Consider the following 27,842-nt stretch of genomic DNA (forward strand, 5'->3'; position numbering starts at 1 on the left):
CACACACACACACACACACACACACACACACACACACACACACACACAAACACTAAATATATCCTTGTATATTACATAGGATTGATGGAAATGCCGCCAAAAGATGGCTTCAGACTATAAGAAATGATTTTATTTTCACAGAATTTCAAACATACGGATTTTGAATTTTCGCAGACTTTTGAATAGAATTTAAAATATAATCGCAACTTGGATTTTTTTTTATTGAACTTTAATAACTAGAAAATATAAAATTTCAAAAGTATTTAAATATAAAATTTCTGTATAAATGTTTATAACACATACACACAAATAAATATCAAAGTAGTGTAGTTGGATATTTTTTGATTAAATATTTGTATTGAGTAAATAATACTAGACCTCGATATCTCTAAGGCATATATACAACCACAATAAATATTTTGTAATTTCCTTCACTAATACTTATGACGTTAACATTATGACTTCGAAATTGTCCGACAATATTAAGTGTTGTTATATATAGTTATATATAGTGTGTTATATCCAGTTGTCACGCATGCCGTGATAAGTCGATTATTTCTAGAACTCAACGTATTGTAGTTCGGTTTAATTTTAAAAGCATACATTTGTAAATATTTCATTATTCGTTCAATTTGAATGTAAAAATAAAACAAACCTGGGGTGAAATTAACAGGTGATCCCTCCCTCATTACCTAGGTTTATTTTTAATTTGTTAATAAATCGGCACATTATCGTATCTTAAAATTTTTCTATCTCAAACGTAAATGTATTCTGTGGTTCAATTATAAAATGTATTAATATTTATTACCAAAATAGTCCTATAATATCTAGCCGTATAAAGATAGATAAACATATGTATGATCTATGATAGAGACTGATATACAATCATTGATAGTTACGCCAATAAAATTTAAAAAATATATACTTAATCAATGAAAATGTAAGCAAAGTGTTTAATAAGTAGTATAATTTATTTTTTTTTTTTTAGTTTTTTTTACAACTCTCATTACTCAAGTTAAATTACAATGACTGTGGTGACTATATTTTAGTCAAATTATTTGTATACACAAAGATGAATTGAAGGGGATGGCTTTTTAAATTACACTTATAATACTAATTCGCTACCCCGACGAGCTTCAGATCTACTGCTGAAATAGACTATGCAAAATATAAACATATTATACTGATAAACCTACAACTTATTTGAGTTATATTTATGGTGAGAAATTTAAAATTAATTATGTTTTAGCAGGGGCGTAATTAGAGGGGGGATTAGGGGGATGGATCCACCCAAAACTTTTTATATGTATTTGTTTTTATTTATTATATTGTGATAGTATGATTATTATCATTATTATTATTACGATTACTATTATTATTATTATTATTATTATTATTATTATTAAAATTTAAATTATTAAAAATGTTGTTCTGTTGGGGTGGGGGGAGTAACTGTATGAGGTGTACAGATTTTGCTAAAACCTATAATCCCCCCCTCCAAACCAAATTCCTAATTACGCCACTGCGTTTTAGTACCAATTACACAATAGCACTTTCGAGATACACTAACAATCAAAATATTCAAAAATCCCTCGTACAAAAATATTCTGTATCTTTAATACATAATACCATGGTTGAATTCCAATACTAGGCTATACTGCGACGAGAGAAAGAGAGATAAAAACACACTCGTGCGATATAAATCATACAAACATATTGAATTGATAATGCAACAATTTTTTTTTTTTTTTTTTTTATCACATTTAGTTCGGTCATTTTTATAATGTTTACATTTTATTTGTTACATTTTATCAGGAGTTATTGTCACGAGGCGATTGCATTTCACAAAACACGATTGTGCATACGTAAACTATTCAGAAATAAAAAGAGAGAGAGAGAGAGAGAGAGAGAGAGAGAGAGAGAGAGAGAGAGATAGAGAGAGAAACACACAATCGCCGAGTGAAACGTAAATAATTCGGAGTAACGAGCCGACGTGTAGACAGCAAAATTTGACGAGCAGGCAACCGCTCGTGCGCGACGCTGCGGAAGCAGTTAGGATGCGACAAGATAATAGCAGAAATAAAATCACGAATAGGGGCGAATAAAAACATCAATTTCGAACAGGAATGACGACCTCAAGTATGAGAAACGCGTATTTTATGAAGATTTATATACGTATGCGAAAAATATAAATCCATTAAAGTTGATTAATACTTAAAACATACATAAGCTTAAGCATACGTAAAAAACGTACGCGGTCATCGGTATTTTTTATTTTTCCGTGATGGTTAACTCACAAATGTTAATATAATATTGTTGTTTCGTCGATTGATAATAATATGTGAACAGACAAGTATCAAAGGTGTGTCCACACGCACAACAGCTACGGACTGTCCCAGACTGCAATTTCCCGGCTGTTGCAACAATTTCCTTGACCTTAACCGACACTCGCTCGCATTTATAATATTACCAATAAAAATCGCGTAAATGCCAGTGCAAAAATATTATCCTCTGCTACATGCTACATTAAGAGCATTGTCGTACAAATATAAATGCATTTATTGTAAATACATTTTGTTTGAGAATAGCAAATGTATACGAGTATACAAATTCAAAAACATTTCATCGTTAAAAAAATGTAAATATAATATAACTGAATGTTCAGTGGAATAAATGGTATGATACTCAGAGTATTATTAGATAGTAATTTTCAGTATTCTGATAAACCAAGAGATAACACGTTTAAATGCAATATAAATGGTCGGATGTATCAATAGAGTCCCAAGTTATCGGCTGAATTATACAAACGTAAACAAATATAATACTATAACACATCATTATTATATTGATTAATAACATTGTATCATATGCTTGTACACAGAGATCCAATTTCATTTATTGTTTGCTACGCGTAAAAACGACCTCTATATGGACACCGGAAAAAAATAAAAACAAACGTCATCGTTCAGCAAATCGGATGTTTTTCGTTTTCATCAACATTTTAACGCGGCGGTATTTTTAAAATAATAATAAATTATAAAAAACAATACCGTCAATACATTGAATAAATGTTTACAAAACGACGAAAATTAGACAGCAAAAAGTGGGAGAGTAAGATATACAAATACAATATATTGTATTTATTGAAATGAAATACATTGTAAGAGTGTACAATTGTATATGTTAATCACGTAAAATATGCAGTTGTCTTATATATGCAAACTTTGCGCGATAAACAGGTCGAAAAATATACGTTTGTATTATAATTATCAGTGTTGATAATATTATACGTTTATAATGTTGTATTTGACGAAAAAAAAAATTTGAAATACAACAATTCAGACAGATTTATCGGTTTCGTAATTCCTAATTTACAAACGACGAACGATTAAACAAGAAAATACTGCTTATTTTAACAAATCACAGCACATAGAAGTTCATTGACATAAAAAACTATATTTTAAGTAAAAATAATTTTGTTTTTAAATAACTCTAATGTAATCCAAGAATTTTTTCTTTAAACGCACTCGTTGGAAAACTAAACAATGTTGTTTTAAGATTTTTTTTTATTCAAAATTACATTTATGAATAAACTAATAGATAAAAATATATCTTTCCTTAGATACGATTGAACATTTAATGCAAATCCAAAATGTGTGTGTCCCGTTATTTGAAAGCAAATACAGTTTTTAATTTTTTATTATTGTATTATTTTATTATAACAAATAATTAATAATATATTAACCGACTGTACACAACCATGGCTACTAACCTAACCTAATCAAGAAAAATAGTCGATTTACACCTATGAAATTCAAATATGGTGAGATTCGCAAATGACAGCCAACTAGATGATGTAAGTGCAATTATATATAATCGTATAGTGCACATCTCGACCGTAATACATGGTAGATAAAAAATAAAATCTTAAATGTCTTATAAAATTAATTTTAGAAAACTTGAGTGAACAGAAAATAAACAGAAATACTAACGGTAAATAGACGAGGAAGTTCTAAGACTATACAAGCCAAACGTGTGATCACAAGAACCACGTAGAGGGATTTTTTTAGGCGTTTCTAGAGTATTATAGCGTTCTGCAACCTTCGTTTTAGTCGCTTATCCGTGTGTTCTCTTTTCAAATTCAAGGACGACTATTGATTTTTTCATCAAACGACGCTAGAGGGACGACCCCAAAAATAGAACAGAATCTGGCAGTGGCGTTATTAACCAATGCGGTGTGTACACATGTACGCAGACCCAGCACACGCCGCGGGGCACGTCGCATAGGCTTATCGTTCGTCTCTCGGGAGACCAAAACACCCCACTAGCGAGTGACGGCGTCGGATTCCCGTAGCAAGACGGAAACCCATCATCATCCGGGAAAGTCACATCTCTCCGTGTAATACGAACACGTAATACAACCCGAAGGTTTTTCCAACACATTAACTAAATGACGGTATTAAAAAATTACTTTATGCGAGACCATGCGACGGGTAACAGAGACGAGCCATGGATAAGTTTCAAATCGCTCTTTTCGTCGCTTCGATTTTTCGCTAACCGTAAATAATGTTAGCGCGAATGGCAGCCGCATTAGTCGTACACGTAAATAAAACGCAGCACAGAGATTCGTGTAGCGTACGGAAAACGAAAAGACTTGTAAGAGGATACACCGTGACGACGGAGAATCATTATTATATTAACGGTTCAAGGGGCGAGCCCGAAAAGGGCGCACACGAGGGGGCAAACATGACAGACACTCGGCGACTGCGGGGCGTCGGCGCACCGCGTCACAAAAGTCCGTGTCGGCCATTTTGTCCGTCCGTTAAATTACGGATACGACAGCGCGCGTACAATAATAATAATACTAATAATACTAATAGTAATAACAGTAATGATTGTATCAACAACAGTAGTAGTAATAATAATAATAATAATAATAATATAAAAGCCTACTGGTTGATAGTGCAAACGATAAACGATTCAAACGATACAGTATCGAAACCGTACCGAAAACATTTTTAGCGGTTTTCGTGTGTAAAAACGTATGTTAATATTCGTTTAAACAAAATGGAACAAAACACCCAAAAGCGTGTTGTACAGAGAAACAGTTAAGCGAGACGGAAATGTGAACAATGCAAAGAGAAAGAAAACGTTGAAAAATTTACTTTTGCCGATGTTGGACGTAGCGGCGACAACGGTCTGTTGTGCGGTCGAAACGGCTGCGATCGTCGACGGCGACGAGGCAGCGGCAGCGATAGCGCGCACCACGGAACAATTGATGGCCGCGGAGACCGACTGCTGCTGTTGTTGCTGTTGCTGCTGCTGCTGATGATGATGAAGATTGAGCTGGTGGTGGTGGTGGTGGTGTTGCTGCTGCTGCTGCTGCTGCTGCTGCTGGTGCGTGACGGCGGCGGCCGGCTGGATGCCGGTAAAGTGCGCCTGCGCGCCAGCAGTATGCGGCGAGGGCGGCGGCGGCGGCGGCAACGAGGCGCCGCCACCGCCGCCGCCGCCGCCGCCGCCGCCGCACGAGGGCGCCACCGAAATGGTGGTTCCGGTGCCCGAAGAGACAGCGGCAGTCGCCGTGCTGGCGAAAAACGAATACATCTCGAACCCGGTGGCCGCCGCCGCCGTTATGCCGTTGTCGTTTGAACCGCCGACGATGTTGTTCCGATCTGCGAACAACGAAACAATACGTTTTTATTATATTAACAATTGCTAAGGACACAGTGCGAGAGCAATAACGTATGTGTACGAGCGCACGCGCGTGCGCACAGGGTCGGTGGTATTGCGGGGGAAAAAATACTTCACCGGCTTCAAAAACACCCGATCGGCGGTAAGAGGGGGAGAAAGAAAGAGTAAGTGTCACACTTGTTCCCCTCATGAAAGCGATGGTAACAATATCAATTCGATTTTGGTTGGCTAAATATTTAAAAAAAAATTTTTTGGATGTGAACGTGTACCCTCGTACAACATATATGTAACATTCAACAGTCCGCGACGAAAGAAATTTTACTTGACAAAAACCGATAATAATATATTATACTAATGAAGTTATAAAAAATTGCTAGCTCACGCCGTGAAAATACTATATAGCTGTGCAACGAATGTAATTTATAGTTACGTTGCAACTAAATTGTTGATCCCTTCAATTACGTTATTAAAACTCCGTATAATTTTTAAAAGTCATTTTTCAATACGGACAGGAAAATTGTCCGTTCATACAAAACAAACGTAGTTTAAAAATATATAGAATATTCACATACAAGTAATGTGATTGAATCATTTGTTCCCAAGTAATCGAAGAAAATGTTTAGCTTTTATTTTATGTTAATAATACGTAATATAAGAACTAATTCAATTTTAAGACGGTAAAATATTTATTTATATTAATAATCAACGGGCATAAACCCTTTACAAAAAACATTACAGTGTAATATATAATAATTGGCGCATGAACACTAATAGACATAGCAATAATGTGAAAAATTTATATTATATTGAAATATATTTTTACTAATTGATTACCAATTTATAATATATAATATAGTAAGTAATTAATATTATTATGATTAGATAAACAATCACAATTTAAACACTTAGTATAAAAAGTAATATAAGATCGTTTTCTTCTTGATTTACTATTCAATCGAATTTAGCTTCAAGCCTTACAAAAAGTAAAGACGATCATATGTGTACGTGATGCTTTTGTGTAATTAAGAAAATGCTTCTCCAATATTAAGCAGAAGGTAATGTAGAGAAAACCTTCGTCTACCTATCATATTTTGTCAAAGTCAGTTTGTGTTGGTGTTTGAAATTTAGAACAAAAATAATTTACAATAAAAGTATAAATAAAATGTATAAATTATTAAATGTCGTATTGTACGAGTACTTCGAAATCAAAACATTAAAAATATAACATTAGGATAAATGATAATGTACCGTGCTTATTCGATTTAATAACAATTTTCCCCACGACAACAACAACAAAAATTATAGTAGCGTCCTAACATAAAACGACAGAAGTCGAAATATTTTAAGATTTTTATTTATATAAATATTTATTTTGAGTCATGAGTAAATATATACCACATTACTACGAATGCAATTCGAAGTTCTTTTCTCACACGATAAATGTCTAAGCAATAAAATTCTATAATTTACCAAATTTCCTATTTTAAAAATATTATATAATACGTATAAATAATATTAATAATATATTACAAATAAATAATTGGCAAATAATAAAATAACGAACGGTAAGGTAAAAAAAAAACTAAGGATTAGGTCATACATAGTAGTTGAGTAGAATAAATGCGAATTCGTTTTGAGTATGTATTACAAAGAAACTATTTCTAAAATACGTATATAGTTTCAAACATAAATGTATTCATAATGATATAAACAACTTTAATATATTTAACATTTTTAGAGTCTACTCATTTTTTAAATCAGTAACATCAGTAATCATTTGTACATGATTAAGTACTATGAATATTAAACTTGTTTATTAATCTGGCAATATTTCAATAACGTATAAGCAAATTAAGGAATATCTTGTTGCAGTATACAAGTTCAATTAAGGTTTATCGGGACAATAGATAATGTATTCAATAAATTTATGATGTTGTATGATCATTTAATAATGTATACAGTTCCTATATAAGTTACTGTGCACAACCAACTTCTTGGTTCTTTAGAAATGCATAAAATGTTACATTATAAAATCTTGATACTTCGCTTGATTTTATAATTTCATAAGGGGAAATTAAGGGGAAAATCGATATTCTACTTATTTAAAATTAGTATATCTAATACAAGTGTACTCACTTTACAAAAATAATATTTTAAATTACTGCAATAAAATTAACTAGCTAAAAATCGGTAACGTAAATAACAATGAGATGATGGGTAAATATTTAAAAAAAAATTTAAATAATAAATTGTTTAGAATACTAGATAAATAATTACAAAATTCAGTTTAGCATTCTGCATAACATAATTTCCTAATATTATGAAGTAAAGTTTGTTTTATAAGTAAAAGTATAAATATAAAATTTTAAAATAACATAATACATAATTTAATACATAAGGGATGGATTAAGATTCTACTTGTTGACGGAACCAAATAATCGTAAAAAATTGTACGTTAATTGAATTAATGTCACCAAACTGGGAAAATTGTATAGTTCATAAATTTACAAGATTTTTTAGAGACTATTATGACCTGTTTTTGATATTAGTATCAAAAATAAACTCAAACGTTTAATAAAATATAAAATCATAAATTAAAATCCGTTCTCCAGTAATTACTGTATATATTATACTAAATTTCTTCTAAGACATTAACTTTACAAAAAAGTCTTTCTAAATTTACCAAAATTACATTAAATTTTGTATAATTTTATGTAATTAATTATTTAATTCTACAATAATTATGAACCATTATTCTAAGAAATATACAACCATTTAAGAATATCTTAAATTATTTGTTGCATCGGTTACATATCTAATAAAAATTTATTATGGACATGTTCAACTCTACATAAAAGGAGAATACACAGTTGACAAATAAAATAAAAATACATAAAATATATATTAATATTACGTATTATTAAAAATCTTTTAAATAATATTATTTAATGATTATATACATTGAAACTCCCGATAAAATTTAATTTCATAAACACAAAAATCAACATGAATATTTATCATTTTAAAATCAAATTTAATGCATTTATTTGAGCGATTCTTTATGAATATACTATTATAAACCATATACTCAATTCATAATTATGTAAATTTAATCAATTATAGAAAGTATTATGAGTTGAGGAAAAAATATAAAACATGGATGAAGATGATTCGGTGACTCACATGTGTCATTTATTTACACTGATTGTTCTCAAACTAAAACCTAGTTCCCTTTTACGTTAATAAGAATTTATCAATTCCAATATATTTTATTCTCAGTGATATTTTATGTTTACATCAAATTCGCCAAAAACAAATGAATATTAAAATAAATATGTATTAAATAACTGTACACATAATACATAATAATAAAATACTTAATTATAATTGTTATACTTTATATTATTAAACAGTTATTACGAAAATATTCTTTTATTTATTTATTTACTCGTAGCAATAAAACTAAATTAAATTTTTTTAAATAATAAAATCAACTGACACGATTTAGTTTATTAAACAATATCAGTGTGCATAATATAATTACTCGTATTAACATAAAACGTTGTACACAAAATACATATAGAATTTCACTTCCTCCCACATAAAATGATCTACACCCTGAACGTAGTGAATCATTAATACATAAAATACGCTCAATTAAATGTCCAGTTGGTATAAGTGCAAAACAAATGGTAGTTTACTTCAAACGAAGGAGAACAAGGTTGATGCATATTAAATACATTTAAATTTCTCAATCTAATGCGATTCAAGTATTTCTATTATTTCTATAGTAATAAAGAAAAGTATTCTACACATTAAAATACCCCATTAAAATGTTAGAAGTTTTATTAAACATCATTTCTAATTTAAATAAAACGATATCTTATTGGAAATCAACCGATGAATATTAAAATCCAGAAAAATACGATTGAAGTTGAATATAATCACAAGCAACTCGCATACTATTAATGTCGAGTAATGAAAATTCATTTGGATCAGTTTTATAGTTAATATAGCGAAAAGTTTTTGATTATTACTTGAGTTTTGTTATTTTAGTATACAAATTCAGTAAATAATTAAAATATTGTTATGCGAATAAAAACAAATTACTATACAATTGACCATTATTTGCACTGATAATTACCGTCCTAAATATGTTATAAATGTATGATCAATGCTGTGGAAAGAATTGTTTAATTTTATAAAACCAACCTTAGATTTACTGATTACATATTTTTAATAGTTTTTAACCTCCATACTGTCTATGTTAATCTATGTGGGCACCACGAGTATTGTTTTCTGAAATTTAAATATTGATCTACATTAATAATATTCATGCTTATAAGTTAAAATCAACAACTCGGGCGATAATGTTCAAATAAAGTATAACAAAAATATTATTATTCATTATACCAATTACTCTCGAACCGTGGATTATAATGTTAAGATTAAGCAAAATTATTTTTCTCACGGTAAACATTGTCACAATTTTATAGTTAATATATTATTAACAGTGGCACCGAACTTTTAAAATTTTACTCAGGGCAAATGAAAATACAACAGCTTCAAGAGCACCCCCAACGACCGCAATCCTACATTTTTACTTTGCATAGAAAAATAATTTGTGCTCTCAAATTACAAGTATAGAACATGATTCATACTATAATAGTCGGACCACGTACCGATAGACGCCGTACCGCACCGTTAAATATTTTTTATGTGTTTTAATTTAGATAATTCACATTTGAACGTATCCGTTCATATTACCGATCCGACCGAGTCCGTCCGGCATACTTGGCGAAAATAAAATGCAAACCATAGATCGGCCCCTCTGATTCCCGGCCTCATTTTAAAAATGTAGTCGGGCTGCGGCCTGACCTAAGCATATAGTTCAGCGCCACTGGTTATTTGCATAAAACCGCAAGATATTCCCTACACACATCGATATATATTCGACAGTATTTAAAGGTAATACACCGCACTGTACACACGTATGGTATCGTCTAAATGCAAACAGCGATCAACTGTCGTAAATCAAATTGTCAATAAAGACGGAGAGTCCGTCGCCGGCCGGACGCCGCCGCCACCTCCATCCTAACACGTTTTACCTACTATTGTACATCGTGACGACGACCGTCTGCGTTGGAAATGACGTACGAGATACACCCAAATGGATCGAATTCTAAGAAGACACAGAGGATTCATTCTAAGGATACAATAAAACGGTTCGACGCATGTGCTATTATTGTGTCGTGCGTCAAGTAACGACGTAGGACGAACCATCCTGCGACGTAGTACGTATAACGCGGCGGCACGTTTACGATTTGGGCGTATTATCGGTACGTGTAGTACACCTATTTATTGCGCAGGTTAAACCGATTGACGACGCACGACGGCAATCACACGCGTTCAAATGTGAGCACGACGAATCTTCATAAACGCCGAATCGAATAAGTACGATTTTACATCATAATTCACGCCAAGTTTGTACCGTATACATAAGAGTACGTATCATACGGAGCAATGTTCTGCGAACGATTCCGTGGCGAAGGAGAACAAGTGTTCGGCCGGTAAACTCGGTTAACTGTAATTGAACAGTCGAGAGTACAACGACGTATCGACCACCGGGCGCCCGAGTACGATTAAGATTCTTTAAACGCAAAACAATACATCAAACGACTCGACAGTTATTATTACTCGACGGATGTCGATAAAGCTCGGAAACAACGTAACGAATACATTCGAAATTATAATTCATATAGTACACACATTTTACACGCGTAATGTGACACACGAATATGGAAAAATATATAACTCGGATAAAACGTGGTAAATCATCTCTAGTTTTACAAATCGTTCAATACCTACGAGTACACTGCGAAAAACTACAAGGTACGCCGAGCAATAACTACTTAAAAACAAATATTAATATTTCAAACTATTAAATTCAACCACATACATTCCAATATTCAAATATTACCCGAGAAAACAAAATCAAAAAATCAAAATAATAAAAAATAGCTGAAACTTGAGATGTTGAAAAAGTTTAATAATTCATTCAAAGGCTATTGAAGTGATTATTAACAATATATTATGTTCAGACTTTTTTTTTTACATTAGTGCGTACAACTACGTGTACTAAGGTGTACTAAGATGAAGATAAAATAGTCGCTCAGTCATGTTCACTAATAAAATTAACCAACCGTAACCAGTTTATTTTCGAAACTGACAGAAAGTAAAATTTTGTATTAAAATTAATCAATTCACTTTTTTTAAATTTATCAAACAGTTTTTAATTAAAATAACAATATTAATATGATTACTTCCCCGAATAAAAAATATTTAAGTTTTATAAGACATCATAAGTAGCATCATAAGTATTAATTAAGGCCATGAGTACGTTAGTGAGCGGCGAGTATAAAATATAAACGGAAATCGTATTTTTTAACTTTATTCCGATTATATACTTAATATATAATATATACTATATATACTTTATATTATATACTATATTATAATTGTAATCAAGTCAATAAATCGTTTATCAATTTTATTAGGTAATCCAATTTTAAGCAATAAAATATTTTTTTTGAAAAACGGGTTGGTATACTGTCAACAACATAAATCCACTAAACACCAATTGTTTGGGAAACTTGGTAAAATTCTTTAAATAGCAAAATAGACAACTTATTGTTATTTTTAGGTGCATTGCTTATTGGAGCCGGAATTAAAAAATCAAAATTATTTTTACATTTGATTATTTATTAATAAATAAATAAATAAATATTTCATAAGCGGCGAGCGTCAAAATTCAAACATGTTTGTAACGAGCCGTGCCACTGCCGCTCGCCACTCGTAATCAGTGTACACACTCTGAATTAAATTGTATGGGTTTAAATATTTTTTCCGACGCGCCGCTCGCCAACGTACACGTGGTCTTAAGACCACTCAAAATCAAATATGTAATAATAATGTCATATATTATAGAATAATTGCTTTAGTTCTTAATTACAGAATATTTCTAATATTTTTTAAATTAAAATTATTATAGCCTATGGGCATATATAATACAATTTATATTCATTTTTTGTATAAAAAATTGACCCGATAATTTCGAATGCATATACTAATAATCAGTAATACAATACTAAGAATTATATGCACAGAAAAAAGTTCTTTTAAAATTAAAGATTTACAGTTTAAGCATATCATATTCTAAATCTAATATTAACTGAACGTCAGTACGTTCTCTATAAATGAATAAATAATACATATTACGTCCTAGATATAGGTACCCTTGGGATATGATTATAAAAATCATTTAACGTTTACTTGTTTACATACATTTTATTGCATCGCAATAATATAAGTAGTGCTGTATATAACTATTTAGAAACACAACATAGAATGCATTATCGTGATGCGTCATACACCATTGCTGCCGTGTTGATAATGGTATACTGTTTACGAGTCGTAATAATAGTTGCTAACTAAATGAATCAGCTAGCGATTTTTTTAATTACTATATTGTTATGGTTAAAACACATACAAATATAATACTGCACATACGATGAAAATTTTAATTAAACGTCCTTAGTATATTGTTTTACATACGAATAATAAAAATTCATTGAACTTTAAAAAAACAAATTTAATAGCTGTATCCTAAACTGGCGTTTTAAACAGCTTCTAAACGTAAAGACGCATATACGTTACTGTATCAAAACGGTGAACACGTATTCACGAACAATTGTGTGTATTAAATCGGCGAACTTATAATATTTTAACGAACAAACCAGCTCGTCGTGGTAGATATTTCGATGTAACATCAAAGATGTAGCTAACTTGATACGACATGTATGAACGTGTCTACGAACATTTTCATGAACATATAAAATACAAATATTATCAATTTATTTATTTTATTTTTGTATTTATTAGTCTATAATAGTTTAGTTGATCGTAATCCTCTGTTCTTGAAACTTTTTTTTAATTGTTCTCGTCGAAATATTTAAATTTAATTATAAAACTCATTTTTTTAACTTTATAGAATTGGACGAAAGAAAATCCCTCAAGTTTATCGTATTACATTGTTCATTTTTAATTTTCAAACTAAAGTATAAAAAAAAATTGTTACAGCGATACAGTAGGAATATTCGGGGTTTTATTTTTATCTATGAATATTCAACTTGCCAAATAACTCGACCTTCCTTGTAATAAAATGTACTAATAAAATTTTGAAACTTTCCATATAATTCTTCCAATCTTAAATTGTTTAATAACGAACTTGCCCCCGATACCGATCGACGTAAGTTGAGTTCGGCATCAACGTCTTGTACTCGAGCAAGATAAATTTAAATAAAAGATATTCCATTTATTTGAAGTGACACAATTATAATTTTTTATTGAAAGACTGAAAGAACAACTATGACATATATTATTTTATGAAAAACATGCGAACAAAAATACATACGACATTAATTATTTATCGAATAGTCCGTCAAACATAAGGTCGAACAATTTTCTATTTTATTAGAGTGTACGCATTTTAACAATTTACTGAATATTTTTCTCAAAAACTTATACTTCAAATGTAAAATTTCATAAAATTACTTTTTATTAAGTTTTTAATACATTTTAGACATTTTTTTTTCAGTCTTAAGAGTTTTTGAACCCAGGCGCGAATGCAAAAAACAGGGAAATCGAAACCCCTCTCATCCGAAATATCAGAACATTTTTTTACAAAAATATGACATGACTTACAAATTTAATAGTTATTTAAAAGTTCCCCATAAGATTTTCAAATAAAAAAGATAAATATTTACATTTATATTGCATGATGAATAATAAATATATTCATCAACATTTTACACTTTACATTTTTTCAAAACTTTCCCAAAATTCTTTCCTGCATTCGTCCCTGTTTGACACAAATAAGTATTAACTAATGCAATATTAAATTATAAATTACTTTTGTCTTTAACAATAAATGTATACGATAATACAGTAAATAACAAATAACAAATCAAAATAATAACTTTATATATATACAAACACACACATAAAATTATGTATTATATAGCAAAATTTTAATGTTTCATAAATGAACTTGAACTTATTTTTTGAACTATATATGATTAGCATTGCTAAATATATTATTTTTAATTATTAGTTGGAAAAAATCAATAAAATATTCATATTGAAAAGAAATAGTTTGCATAAAACATTTACTATTACGTTTAGAGCACTTAAATTATAACAATACAATAGAAATGTTTATAACATCAATTATTATAATATATTACTGTCAAATGTTTATGCATGCCTAGGTAGAAGTATCTTGATATTCACTTATTCAAATATGCACGTATCACATTTTTGCTATAGTTCACAACATATACAAATAATATAGTTAATTAGAAACCTAATATAAGTTTAAAACTACAAAAATTATAATATATTAACCTATTAAATCCACAACCTTTATAATTTAAATAGTTAAAATTTCTCATAATAAAGAAAAAAAATTTTAATATTTTTATTACAGCCCACTTCAAAAGGTTTTGATTGATTATGCACCCTTAACCCAAAACTATATAATTCCCATATGTCTTGTCATTCAAAAATACGATTTATAGGAGGATTTTAATTTTTAGGTATTTTTTCAAAAACTAGTAATACAATTTGGAGAAATAAAAACGTATTATTAATAAGACACATAAGTAGTACGGTTCTGTATTTTATCTGACATGGTCCATTACAGAAGTAATGCTTTCAAATAATTTTATATTATATATATATATATATATATAAGTGTATATTAACGTTTTTTTTTGTATTACTTAAAATATAAGGCTATACTTACAATATTCTTAAAATTATAAATACGTTAATATTATGTATGTATCCATTATTTAGGTAAATATATTCTAAAAAATTAAACGATAAATTGTTTAAAATAATATTTAAAATGGTCAAAGTTAAGTAACTGTGTAATATCAAATATAACATTCAACGGTTAATATATATCAAAATATATTATTTTAATTTCCAAGTTACATATTATCCCATCTTTTTTTGTCGATATAAAAAAAAAAGGCATAAAAGCACCAATATGAAAATGTAGAGCATGTTTAGAGTACAAAATTATTTAAGAATATACATTTATAAAACATACAATTTGTACAACCAAGCCCAATCAGATTTAAAAATTACCTATTATTTGAAAAATAGAAGAAAAGTAATTACTCAATTGAAAGCTGTAAGCTTTAAAGCTGAAAGCAAAGCTGAAAGCAATTGAAAAGATGAGTTAAATATATATATATAACTTTAATGTTTTAATATTACGTATCATATTTGATTTTTCAATATTCAATATTTTTTAGGGCAGTTGATGTTATTATACAAGTCGAAAATATATGCAAACGTTTTGTAATATCATATAATGAATTTATAAAAGATTTTAAAATAATTAAAATGTTATTATAGTTATTAGTTATTCGACGAATAATAATGAACACCACAGGTATAATTTTTTCTTGAATATTTTCGAGGATAGCCATAATTTAAATAAACATAATATTTGTACACTTTGTGAACATAGAAATGTTTGAGATAAGTCAAAATCAAGGTAAAAATAACTATAGTTTATAGTAAGACATTTTACCTCTATTACCGGAGACATTTCTAAACTAAATATCACCTATACACTTAATGGTAGATATTAGGTAGCTAATAGCACTAGAACACTATTTGTCTGACCTTCCAGTAAAATATTTAACAACTGTCGTGATTAAAAAAGAAAGGAAAAATGCGTTTTAAAAAAACATTAAATATCTATTTAACATTTAACATTAAAGTCAAAGAAAAATATTCGTCCAAACTGAAATGTTAATATATTTAGTTAGATTTCACGTTTTAGCGAATTGATAAATGAAAATATTTAGCCACGCAGTCATGTAAACTGTATATTTATGCAAAAATGTCATTTCGAAAAACAAACAGCAGTGGTTCAAAGAAAAATAAATATACTTCCGAAAAAAGAAGAAAATCGTTACAGACAAATTGCAATATGACAATCACAATAATGAAATATATTTTGTATAATTTGCAGTGTATACGACACGAAGATAATAATTATAATCATAATAATATGGTATTCGATGTGGTATATTATGATGAACAATTTCAACGAAAACAAGAATAGTAAAGGAAAGAGCAGAAGAACGAACGCGTGTTCGTTAACGTCTGCGCTATTGGCACCACTGACTGCCGCTGTGGACACCGGTATATAATCCGCTTAACAGCAGGCGGAACGACGAACGGACGCAGCGCCGTCTTCTTATGATGTGTGTACAACGTACATGCACAAAATCGTATTCAATCCTGCGACAAGGAGTTAATCGAAATTTAATTTCTGTCTCCTTTTTTCACTTGACCAGATAGTGGTATCAGAATTAAAAAAAAAAAAATGATCGAGACGTCTTAATGGCGCGTATTAATCACGAAACCGTAACAATAAATCAAAAATGATAATAATGATTTTGTTGTTATCTTATTGTATCGGTGCGGAGGTGAGTTATTCCAACGAAAACGAAATAAAAGAAGAAAACCACATTCCAAAAATGCGGACCGGACCGAGATGACACTAGAATGCATTACTACCGCCATTGCGCCTATGGACTGATTACTCTACATAACTAACATTTTATATATTTTGTTCTTATCTCAATACGCCTAATATAAAAACGACTACGACGTTTATAAGAACAATAGTTTGCTTTGCTTCTCGGTCGTAATTTGTATTATGTTACGATTTTAAAATAATTCTAAGTATTCTATTTTATTTCCCTTATACAATTGATATTGTTGCTGTTCAAAATAAATAACCTTGTGTTGAGAAAAAAACGCAATCAACATTGCATATTTTTCTGTGGTTTCTAAATTTCAATATTATTTCAAATAGGAATAAAAATGAACTGTATAATAAATATTTCAATAAAAAAATACCATGTTCAAAATTTAAAAATAAAATCTTATATAGAAATAATAGAAATATAATATAATAAAAATAATTCTCAACTGAAATTAAAAATCATCGTAAGACGTTGATAAGAACATTTAATACCTTTGCTATTACAAATGCAACGTGTAATAAATTAATTATATACAAATATATTTTTATACATACATTTAATTACGTATTTTAAATTATTTCGACAGTTGCCATTTAAAATTGAAATTTGGTAGTTATTATGTTTGTGTTGATTCAACACATTTTTATCAATATAAAAAAGAAAACTTCTAATGTTATAAACTAAAAATACATGACATTTACATAATAAATTTATCAAAACCATATTCATTAATCACTCCAACTTTTTATCAAGCTCAGATACTTAAAATTTACGCTGATATAATATTCTGTTTATTTTTATTTTGAAAATACATTATTTTAAATCAAAATAATTCTTCTTATTCTTTTTCACCTTTCTCCCAACTATTAGGAGTAGACCACCCTTGTCCTAAACCTTCACTCGTCTCGATTTTCTACATCTCCTACGCATACACCAACTGCCCTCAGATCATGCTCAATTGTATCCAACCATCTCATTTTTAGTCTTCCTCTTTTTCTTTTCCCTCCGACGTCCATTTTCATAACAAATCTAACTGCATTTGTTCCCACTCACCTCATGAAATGCCCAAACCATCTCAGTCTATTTTCGCTCATCTTGTTCACTACCGACGCTACACCAATACTACCTCTCACATATTCGTTATATATGGTACATAGGTACACGAAAAATTATATTTTCATAATAAAAAATTATATGGTGGTTATGATAAACGACGGCGCCGTCATTTCAGGAAAAATATAAATAGTAATGTCTGGTATATACAGATAAAATTTGGTATATACTTTATTCATTGAATTGTTTGTTATTAATATTTGGAATTTAAATATTTGTGTAGCTGAAAAGTAGTGTTCAATATAAGGTTGATAGAGGGTGGTGTGGGGCAGGCGAAGCCCTCAGAGGGTCTATGTTAAATAATCGGGGGAAATACGTTTGGGCGCATTTACCTAAAACAGAACACTTTAGGGCGTAAATCTATAAAACGTTTGGACGTAATATTTCCCTATATAATAGTACGTTTGAGCGCATTTATTTCTTTGCATATATTAACATTTTGTACAAAATCTGAGCCTATTATAGTTACCCAGAAGACACCGCGAGGAGGTTGGCTCAATAGACTTCCAAAAATATTTTGAGATTTTTTTTATTTATATGTCCTAATTTAATCTAATTAAATTTAAATTTCTCAACATTTTTGAACAAATGTTTATTTTTTTTAATTTTCTTTTTTTAATTTAATAGTTATTTTTTTTCTATGCTGTTTATTTTTAAATTGGTCTCTGTTTGAATTTCAATCAATACGTTTATAAAATGTTAATGATTTGGATGTTGCTTATAATAAAATTGTTGGTTATAATTTGAATGGAAATATTCCGGTCCATTAGTTGTTCTTGATTATGTTTTTGGTTCTTTGGCCCAAATAATAGGTAGAAATTGTAAATCTTCAGATATATAATTATCAATTATATAATCAGTGAATTCTGTCACATTGGGTGGCGCTATAGACATAAGCTCAACAACACCAAATTCAACCTCATTAGACAATAAAAAACTTCAGCCAAAAATGTTGAAGTCAAACCCAAGTATCTGTATCCTCGGTGTAATGTTTCAACAAATATTTGCAACTTTGTATTTTAAGAAACCAACTCGATTAAACAAGACTTTCGATTACTAGTTACAGTACCTATTGTGCTCTAAGCTGTTTTCATATATGCGCCCAAACGTGCTAACAATTTTCAGGTAAATTTCTTATACTGCGCCCAAACGGGTTATCCTCAAATAATCGCGCACATGGAATACAACAGTTTTTTAAATCGTAGGACTGAACTCCTCTACTTAATTTTTTCCAATTCGAGCACTGTTTAGGATATAGCTATGAACTGTTATTGATTATAAAACATATACTTACCCTATTTAGTTATTACTTATTAATATTGGCGTCTAAAATCGTTTGACCCCGGGCCCAAAATTATCCTAATCCGAGCTTGAATATACCAATACAATTTATATGCAACATGCCAACAATAATTATTAAGGCTTTAGAAAGTAAACGTTCATATAAATGTATTTGATGTATTTACTTTTAACCAAATACAAGAAGTTTTCAATGAACACTAAAAAAGTTCGAATAATAAAAATGAAAATATAAGAAAATATTCATCATCGGCAAGATTTTATTATTCAATTTCAAAAAATAAATTACTATCACTCAAATATATAAAAACTGTCTTATGAGTGTCTTGAGTCTTGACTGCAGTGGGCGATCTAAATGGAATATTCTAGCACATCTTTAACTTTATTATTTTATCGCCCTTTCCTCTCAAAGAACCAAGTAATAGCATGCATAGTTTTTTTTTCCTGTTAAATATTTTATCATTCCTGATATATCTTCAGGCGAATAAAATCTTTACATAATAAAACTAAAAACGTACATATGACATTTAAACATATTTTTATGAAAATATATCCGTTGGAACTTGGAACTATTATAATCGAAAAATAAAATCGAATTTACCTCGAGAGAAAAATAAAAAAAATAGTGCGCATAATGCATAAAGGGTGAATGTAATAGACCTTAAATATTTTTACCCTACTTTCAGTAAGACAAAATTTAAAATTCTAAATAAATAACCTCTCGTAAACCATATATTGTACTATAGTACACATCTGCAGAATGTCTATATATTTCATTTCACAATGGTCACTGATTATGTTATTAAAATAATACACTTATTACAAAATGGCCGTGAAAAGTTATTATAAAAAAAATAATAAACTGAGTAATATGTATAACTCGTGTAAGCTATATCTATATATAATAGTAAATTAGTTTAATTGTATTTAATTGTGAATACTACTATATATATAATGAAATAAGCAAAATATACAAAAAATCCATATGAAGATGGAATTGGTATAATTCATCACCAAATATTTTAAATGAATAGGCAAATTTACAAAAATTTATATTTTTCAGGATATCTATTAAATGCCTTATCTGTTTATCATTCCTAATGCACAAAAAGAGTTGCTCATGTAAGTGGATAGTTATATAGATATATCTATGAGATTATTTTAAAAAACAATGCTGGTTTATACTGATAAACCAAACATATATATATCAATTTATAATTAATACCTATAGATTAAAAATTATTTAATGTACTGTATTTTTAAAAGTAAAGTCAAATAAGTTTTTGTCAACAGAATATTTAAACAACAAGTTCAAATTGTTATTAATTAATTCATTAGTCATTTTTAATATTTACAACTGTTATTAAAATAATATACATCATTTATTTATAAAAATTTGAATATATTTCAATTTGAGTTTGTGAAGAAAATTATTTGATACATATAATAACTATCTAAGGATATGATTAATTTTTTGGTCGTACTGAGTTTAATGATAACAGTATATAATTAACAATATTAAGTCGAAATAGTTGTAACTATTTATGAATAATCATATTTTTATTTTCAAATGTACAGTAGCAAATTACAGTGTGAAAGTCAATATGCCAATGATAAAACTATAGTTTGAATAGATATAAATTATCCATAGTTAACATACGCAAATAATTTAATATAAAAAGTACTCATTACTGCGTTTCGAAGTTTTTCGTTTGATTAGCAAATAGGTATCCTCAGAAGATGACCTCTCAACTTAAAATGTTTGTGCATTAGGCATAATTAATATTAATTCTAGCAAACTTATACTCCCGAAAAATGAGTTAGTTAAGATTATGGTGAGAAAAAAATAAATGTATTAATTACGTTTAATTTTACCTAAACATTCTATATATTTGCTATAAATTAAAATTAAATAAATAATAATAATTAACCTAAGTATTTAGTAGGTTTAGTTTATAAATTTATGGACGTATAAATAAAACAATACAATTAGTTATTAATTACCAATATCTTTTCTATTCTTTTAATTACAATATCTTTTCCATAAATAAAATTATTTTACTTAAAATAATAATATTACTTATTCGTCGAATTGATTATGATTTTACTATTATACATAATCCACCAGACTATGTGTGTGTGTAATCAAAAAGACACGTACAACAGAATATCTAATTATTTTAGTTTAAAAAACGAACATACTTACTGTAAATTTAATTCCGATTCCGGGTAAAATAAAAGTTAAAAAATAAAGCAACAAAAAAATGAACAAATTTATAATATGCATCTATGCACAATTAAAATATTAATTCGTATGTTAAATTGACGATAGCAGTTTGTTATCAAATGTAATAATTATAATCTCTACCAACTGATTTAAAAAATAATAATAAATAAAATTGTGTTTTATTGCAGTTCATTAAGATTAAAATATACTAATGCAATATAAATAAAATAATTCTATAAAAAAAAAAATTAATATATTTATTTATTATAATTACTTATAACGGTAATATTATTATTTTCCGATTTTCTTGTTTGGTAAATAAAATCCAAGTGCTTTTTTCCAAATAAGAGATAGTTAAAATTAATAAATTGTAATGTAAAAAGAAAATAAATTTTAGTCGTTCGTTAAATGAATATAAGTAATAAATTACAAAATTTAAAACGGTAATTCTTTTGAACGAGATAAACAAGTGATAAAACATTTAGACGTAAATACCTATTTAACGAGTGCACATGGAATACGTCAAAATTCGTTTTTTTTAATAATACTTCAGCGACATACCCATTTACACGGTAAACGCACTACGCGTACTAAAAAGAAACCTTTCGACGTGAACACTTAGAAAAATAAACACCGTATACCGTTAAAAAAAAATAACCAGCAACAACTCAAAAGCCTATAAATCAAGACGATATTACAATGGTATGTGTGTGTGTGTGTGTGTGTGTGTGTTCAACGGTACTCAATACCGGAGTACGTACCTACATACGTGCCTACATGTAATTATAATACTGTTGAACGTTTACGCCAGAAACAGTTTTCGTATTATTATTATTATTATTTTTTTTTTTTCAATAATAATGCGTACGAATAAAATAGTAAAACGATAGTGTTCGTTGACACAGATAATGACGACACACAATCGGGACACACTCGTTTAGTTTCCGCGTCGGGACAATCCGTGTACGTAACGTGTGCGAAACGCCCTCGGTATATTATTATATCAACACGCATACACTCGCACAATATATTGGAGCCAACGTTGCGCAGTATAATAAATAGTACACGCGCGCCGCGGTAATAACGTGGTAATCGGTAACCGGACGGAGGTAGTATACAATAACAACGATGATGAAAACAATAACATTATAACAATATAATAGCAATAAATATTTAAAAAAGAAAACCTGTTGGAAGCGTAACAGTTTTGTTCGGATGTCCGTCACCACGCGAGACGCTGTGTATCGGTAAGAAACGTTGGTCGAAACACTCACTCTCTCGTGAGTAACCGTATGCCTACGCCGCGAACAGCCGTGTTGGATACGCAGCACGGACGAAAGGAGGCGAATGCGCACGTGCGGCACACGGTCGCGAGAAGAAGAAAAATATTCAAAATGCGCACGATTCCGAATATTGTCGCTGAACGTTGTTGTTGTTGTTGTTGATTGTTGTGAACGTGACTCGACGACGGCCGCTGTGGGAAGCACTACGCCGCGCATTCGTTGCCGAACGCGCACTGACGTCCGCGGAGGCGCTGGGAAAAAACGTACGCGCGGGGCCAACTGTTTACCGCCGGCGGACGGACGGCAGGGCCCCTCGGATCGCTTCGGGCGGACAACCCTAGCGCGCAGGGGTTCTCAGCGCGCAACCGCCTTCGTATTCCGTGCGCACGCACGCGGCGCGTTGATACGGTACACCACGCATTGCATTACTACAGCCGTCGTCGTCGTCGTCGTCGTCGCCGTGTTTATGCCGTGCGCGCACGCGCGCGCGCGTGTGTGTGTTGAATACAGTGTGCGCTCGTACACGTACGACTGCACCACACGTCGTCACCCGATGTTCTTACCCACGTGGAGCGAAAAATGTATTAAAATGCCACTTTAAAATATTCTTCTCTCTCTCTCTCTCTCTCTCTCTCTCTCTTTCTCTTTCGCTCTTTCTTTTCATTTTTCTTTATCAACGGCTGGTTCCTCTCTCTACAAAGCACGCCACGGTCGTAAAACTCTCCCCCCCCCATATGCACACTCACGAACGACTTGCCTTTTATGAAATCACTTAACGGCCGGGATTATAATCGTCGCGCCACCGGGAACTGTCCGTTCGCGTCGAACGGAAATATAAAATGTTTACCTTGATCGGAAGAAAACACTTTCGCCAATTTTTTCTAAGCGCATGGTTTTTTTCGCGGTCATTTTCATAGTTTTTACAACCATCCGAAAACGTTAAGGTTTATACGTGGTATTTCGAAGACTACATGTAAATTATTACAGTCTACGAGACAATTTTACCATAAGTTCTTGATAAACGTGTACGTCTATTTTAAAGATAAATATTATCAATAACAAACGCGTAAATAAAATTGTTATTAATTAATCGTACGGCAGGATTGACCGCCAAGACACTATTAAATTACTACTGTTATAATTATAATTATAGTACACATTAGCGATTCCCAAAAATTGTTCAGCCACGGAGCCTTTTTTTAAGCAATATCTTCTCGCGCAGCCCCAAGAAATATTTAATTTTTTTTTTATTCGCCCGTGTTCTATAAAGCGTATCACACAAGATACGTATATAGGAGGAAAATCAAAATGAGATAATGTATATTTAATATTATATTTATATACAATATACTTGACCGGGTAATAACTGGAATGGGAATGCCTATTATCATTGATTATAAATAGTAGTATAAATATAGTATTTATAATCATTGATATTATCTAAAATTAAAAACTTATATTTTCTTATCAAGATTTTAATATTGTTTGTATATGTATCGGTGAATTATATTTATGTTGACGGAGTCTTATCGACAATCAATAAGTGTTATATTATCACATTTTTTATGGTTAAACGAACGGAGCCCTAGAGAAATGATTGGGGAGCCCAAAGAGCTTTGAGGAACGCAGTTTATTAACCGCTGGTATACATAAATGTGTCATTTTACAAACCAATTACCGATTACTGTTTAATGATTACTATTATAAAGGTGAGTAACATAATATGTTGTATTATAGTATATTTAACACAATAATAAAAATGTATATAATACCTATAAAAAACTTTTTCAACCATATTTGAATGATGTCTTCAAGGAATTATTTGTATAAACGTGGTTCTAACAAATTATCAAAACATATGCTATAATTCAACAATCAAATATAAAAACACTATGAAAACATATTTTTTTTATAATAATTATCAATATTCTACCACAATAAGTTTTTATTAGTTATCAATTTAATATACTTTAATAAAAATAATAAAAATACTTCCTAATCCATGGTATAATTAAATTCAGCCATTTATATATATTTAAAATGTGTCAATTGCTTTTCTTTTTGTAATTATCTATAACTCCAATAACTTTAATAAAAAAAATTTAATATTCTTAATACTGTTATTTATTTTTATAAAAACATCTATCTAAACTTCTATATTAATTGAATATAATAAAAATGTAAAAATTTAAGAATGACATTTATAAAACTACCAATTTAAGTGATTATCAAAATATTTGTATTAATTAGTAAATATATAAATCAACAACAAATTCTTCTCAGATGTTAAGTGTTAACGACTTATACATATTGAGAATATCTAATAATATATTAAAATTTAGGACTCTGGGAAATTCCAGAATTACATTTTCGATAACTCAACAGAAACTATATTTTGAACGGGAATATCTAAGTCAAGTGTACATTATCATCTTTAATTAAAGCTGACTCAATATAACAGTAAGATTTTAATTTACCAGGCTGCAGTAAAATTCCTATTATATGTATTTCACAGCATCATATATTACCAATAAAATCAAGAGTAATATATTAATTTATTCAAATAACTTTATACAATTATCAGATGAAAATACAAAATTATTATTCGATTTCGATAATAGTTTGCTTGTTTTAATAAGATATATCTATTATCTACAATACATCATTTTATACTTAAGTATTTATGAAACTATTTTTATGACAAATTTATGCTTTATAATTATTAATTTCAAAAAATTTGCAGTATATGTTGTCTTTTAACTATATCTCTGCAACCGATTTAAAAATTTGTTCGATAAATTGTATCAAACAACGCTATCCCGTTCAATATTATTGAATGAAATAAATGTCAATATAATAATATAATAATATAGTTAGAAATATGTTTTCAAGCATTTTTTTCTACCTTCTGATTGTTGTAAATTATAATTTTTTTTATTTATTTATTTTTTTTTTTATCGAAAAGAAAAAGAAGGCTTCAACATCGAAGGTTAGAAGAACCTTTGTGAAGATTACATTTTAGTAGAATTTAAATTTACAAGGTAAAAGTTATTACAATTATATATATCAGGGGATTATTTACAATATTTATTTCGTTAATGAAATTTAAAATGTTTATAGTGTTGTCTTCATTAAGAGCTTCTTCTAAGTTGTCTGAAACTGATAGGATGTTTCGAATGTTTTAAAAATCTAGGTAGTCTTGGATAATGTGTTTTCCATGATTACGTCTACTTGACATTTGTTGCATATGGGTGTTGGACCTTTACTAATTAAGTGTGAGTGAGTTAAGAATGTATGTCCAATTCTTACTCTGAAGACTTCCTGTCGTCTTTTATGTTTTGAGTAATTTGCCAATTTTTAATGTTTTTTTAAATCTCTTTTAATTTATTTGACACTGGTATAAAATCCCAATAGTTTTGCCATACCATAATTATTTTTTGATGAGTTTAAAGGATTTTGGAGTGCCAGGAGAGCCCTAAGTGAGTCGCTAATAATTAATATGTTGTTATTTGAAATAGTTAATTAATTATTTTAAATGCTTCATAGATAGCGTAGTTTTCAGCTGAGAATATACTGCTTTCCGGAGGAAGTTTGTGTAAAATCTTGGTTTCATCTTGGATGATTGCAAAGCCGGTTCCATGTGTTGATTTAGATGCGTCGGTATAAATTTGTAAGAAGTTAAAGAATTTTTCTTGGATTATTTGTTTAAAATGAATGGTGATAACTGTCGAATTTGTTTCATGTTTATTGTATTTTGTTAATTCGAAATTGAGTTGCTTTATCTAACTTATATTATAATTTATAGTAAAGATAAATTATAATCATATGCGTGCGCAGATTCCTGTTTCCGGTGTGGCTTTTAATTTTTTTTTTTTGATCACTACCCCCTTATAAAACCCCGCTTTAAAAAAAAATAGATATACAAAACATCAGCAGAAATAAAATTTATTAGAAAAACTTATGTAATACAATATGATTATCAATGAACGCCAGTCCCAGCAATTTAATAAAATTGATAAAAAAATTTCGATTTTCCAAAAAAAAAAATTGTTAGCCCTTTTTACCTAAGTACTTAGTACCTATCTACCTAAAAAAAAGTCTCAGGTGTGGCTATAGCCCTATAAGCCACATTCGTGCGCACACCTATAATTATAATCATAAATGAAAATAAAAAGTATTCAATATTTGAGATTATTTTAAGACCAACGGTATTTGATAAAGGGATACCGCTGAGTATATGGTACATTATACAACATAATAAGACCGAAAGAAAAAAACTTGTTTCCAGTTTGTCTTTACGCGATAATATGCAAAACTTTAAAATCTAGAAACATTTATAAAAATAATTATACAATAGGTACCATGTCATGACTATATAAACTATTAAAAGTTTTAGTTGTCTTTAAATTTAAATGACTATAAAAATAATATACACGTGCATTTTGCGTAAAAGAGCATTCAATATAATCATATACAAATTTTATTTTGTCTCAAACAAGTAATATCCAATTCAGATTTATTGTATTTTCCCACAAGCCACTATGGGCATGTATTTCGCCGAGAAGATTATGAGATTAAACTAGTGACAATATG

At 29.5% G+C, this 27,842-nt stretch overlaps 1 protein-coding gene across 2 annotated transcripts in view; it reads right to left on the reverse strand.

The window, feature by feature from the left end:
• Nucleotides 1-27,842, reverse strand: part of LOC112685181 — a 53,100-nt gene that overhangs the window by 12,162 nt on the left and 13,096 nt on the right. The window contains exons 1-2 of one of the 2 annotated variants that reach the window (XM_025556983.1): nucleotides 23,154-23,658; nucleotides 5,166-5,672 (exon numbers count right to left, since the gene is read on the reverse strand). In XM_025556983.1, coding sequence (XP_025412768.1) covers nucleotides 5,166-5,604 — 439 coding nt within the window. In that variant the 5' untranslated portion in view covers nucleotides 5,605-5,672; nucleotides 23,154-23,658. Of the gene's footprint in view, nucleotides 1-5,165; nucleotides 5,673-23,153; nucleotides 23,659-27,842 lie in introns of those variants that run through there. The other variant, XM_025556982.1, reaches the window with a different exon arrangement.

The sequence above is a fragment of the Sipha flava genome, unplaced genomic scaffold, assembly GCF_003268045.1.
Source record: "Sipha flava isolate LNK unplaced genomic scaffold, YSA_version1 268_pilon_pilon, whole genome shotgun sequence".
NCBI classification, from domain to species: Eukaryota; Metazoa; Arthropoda; class Insecta; order Hemiptera; family Aphididae; genus Sipha; species Sipha flava.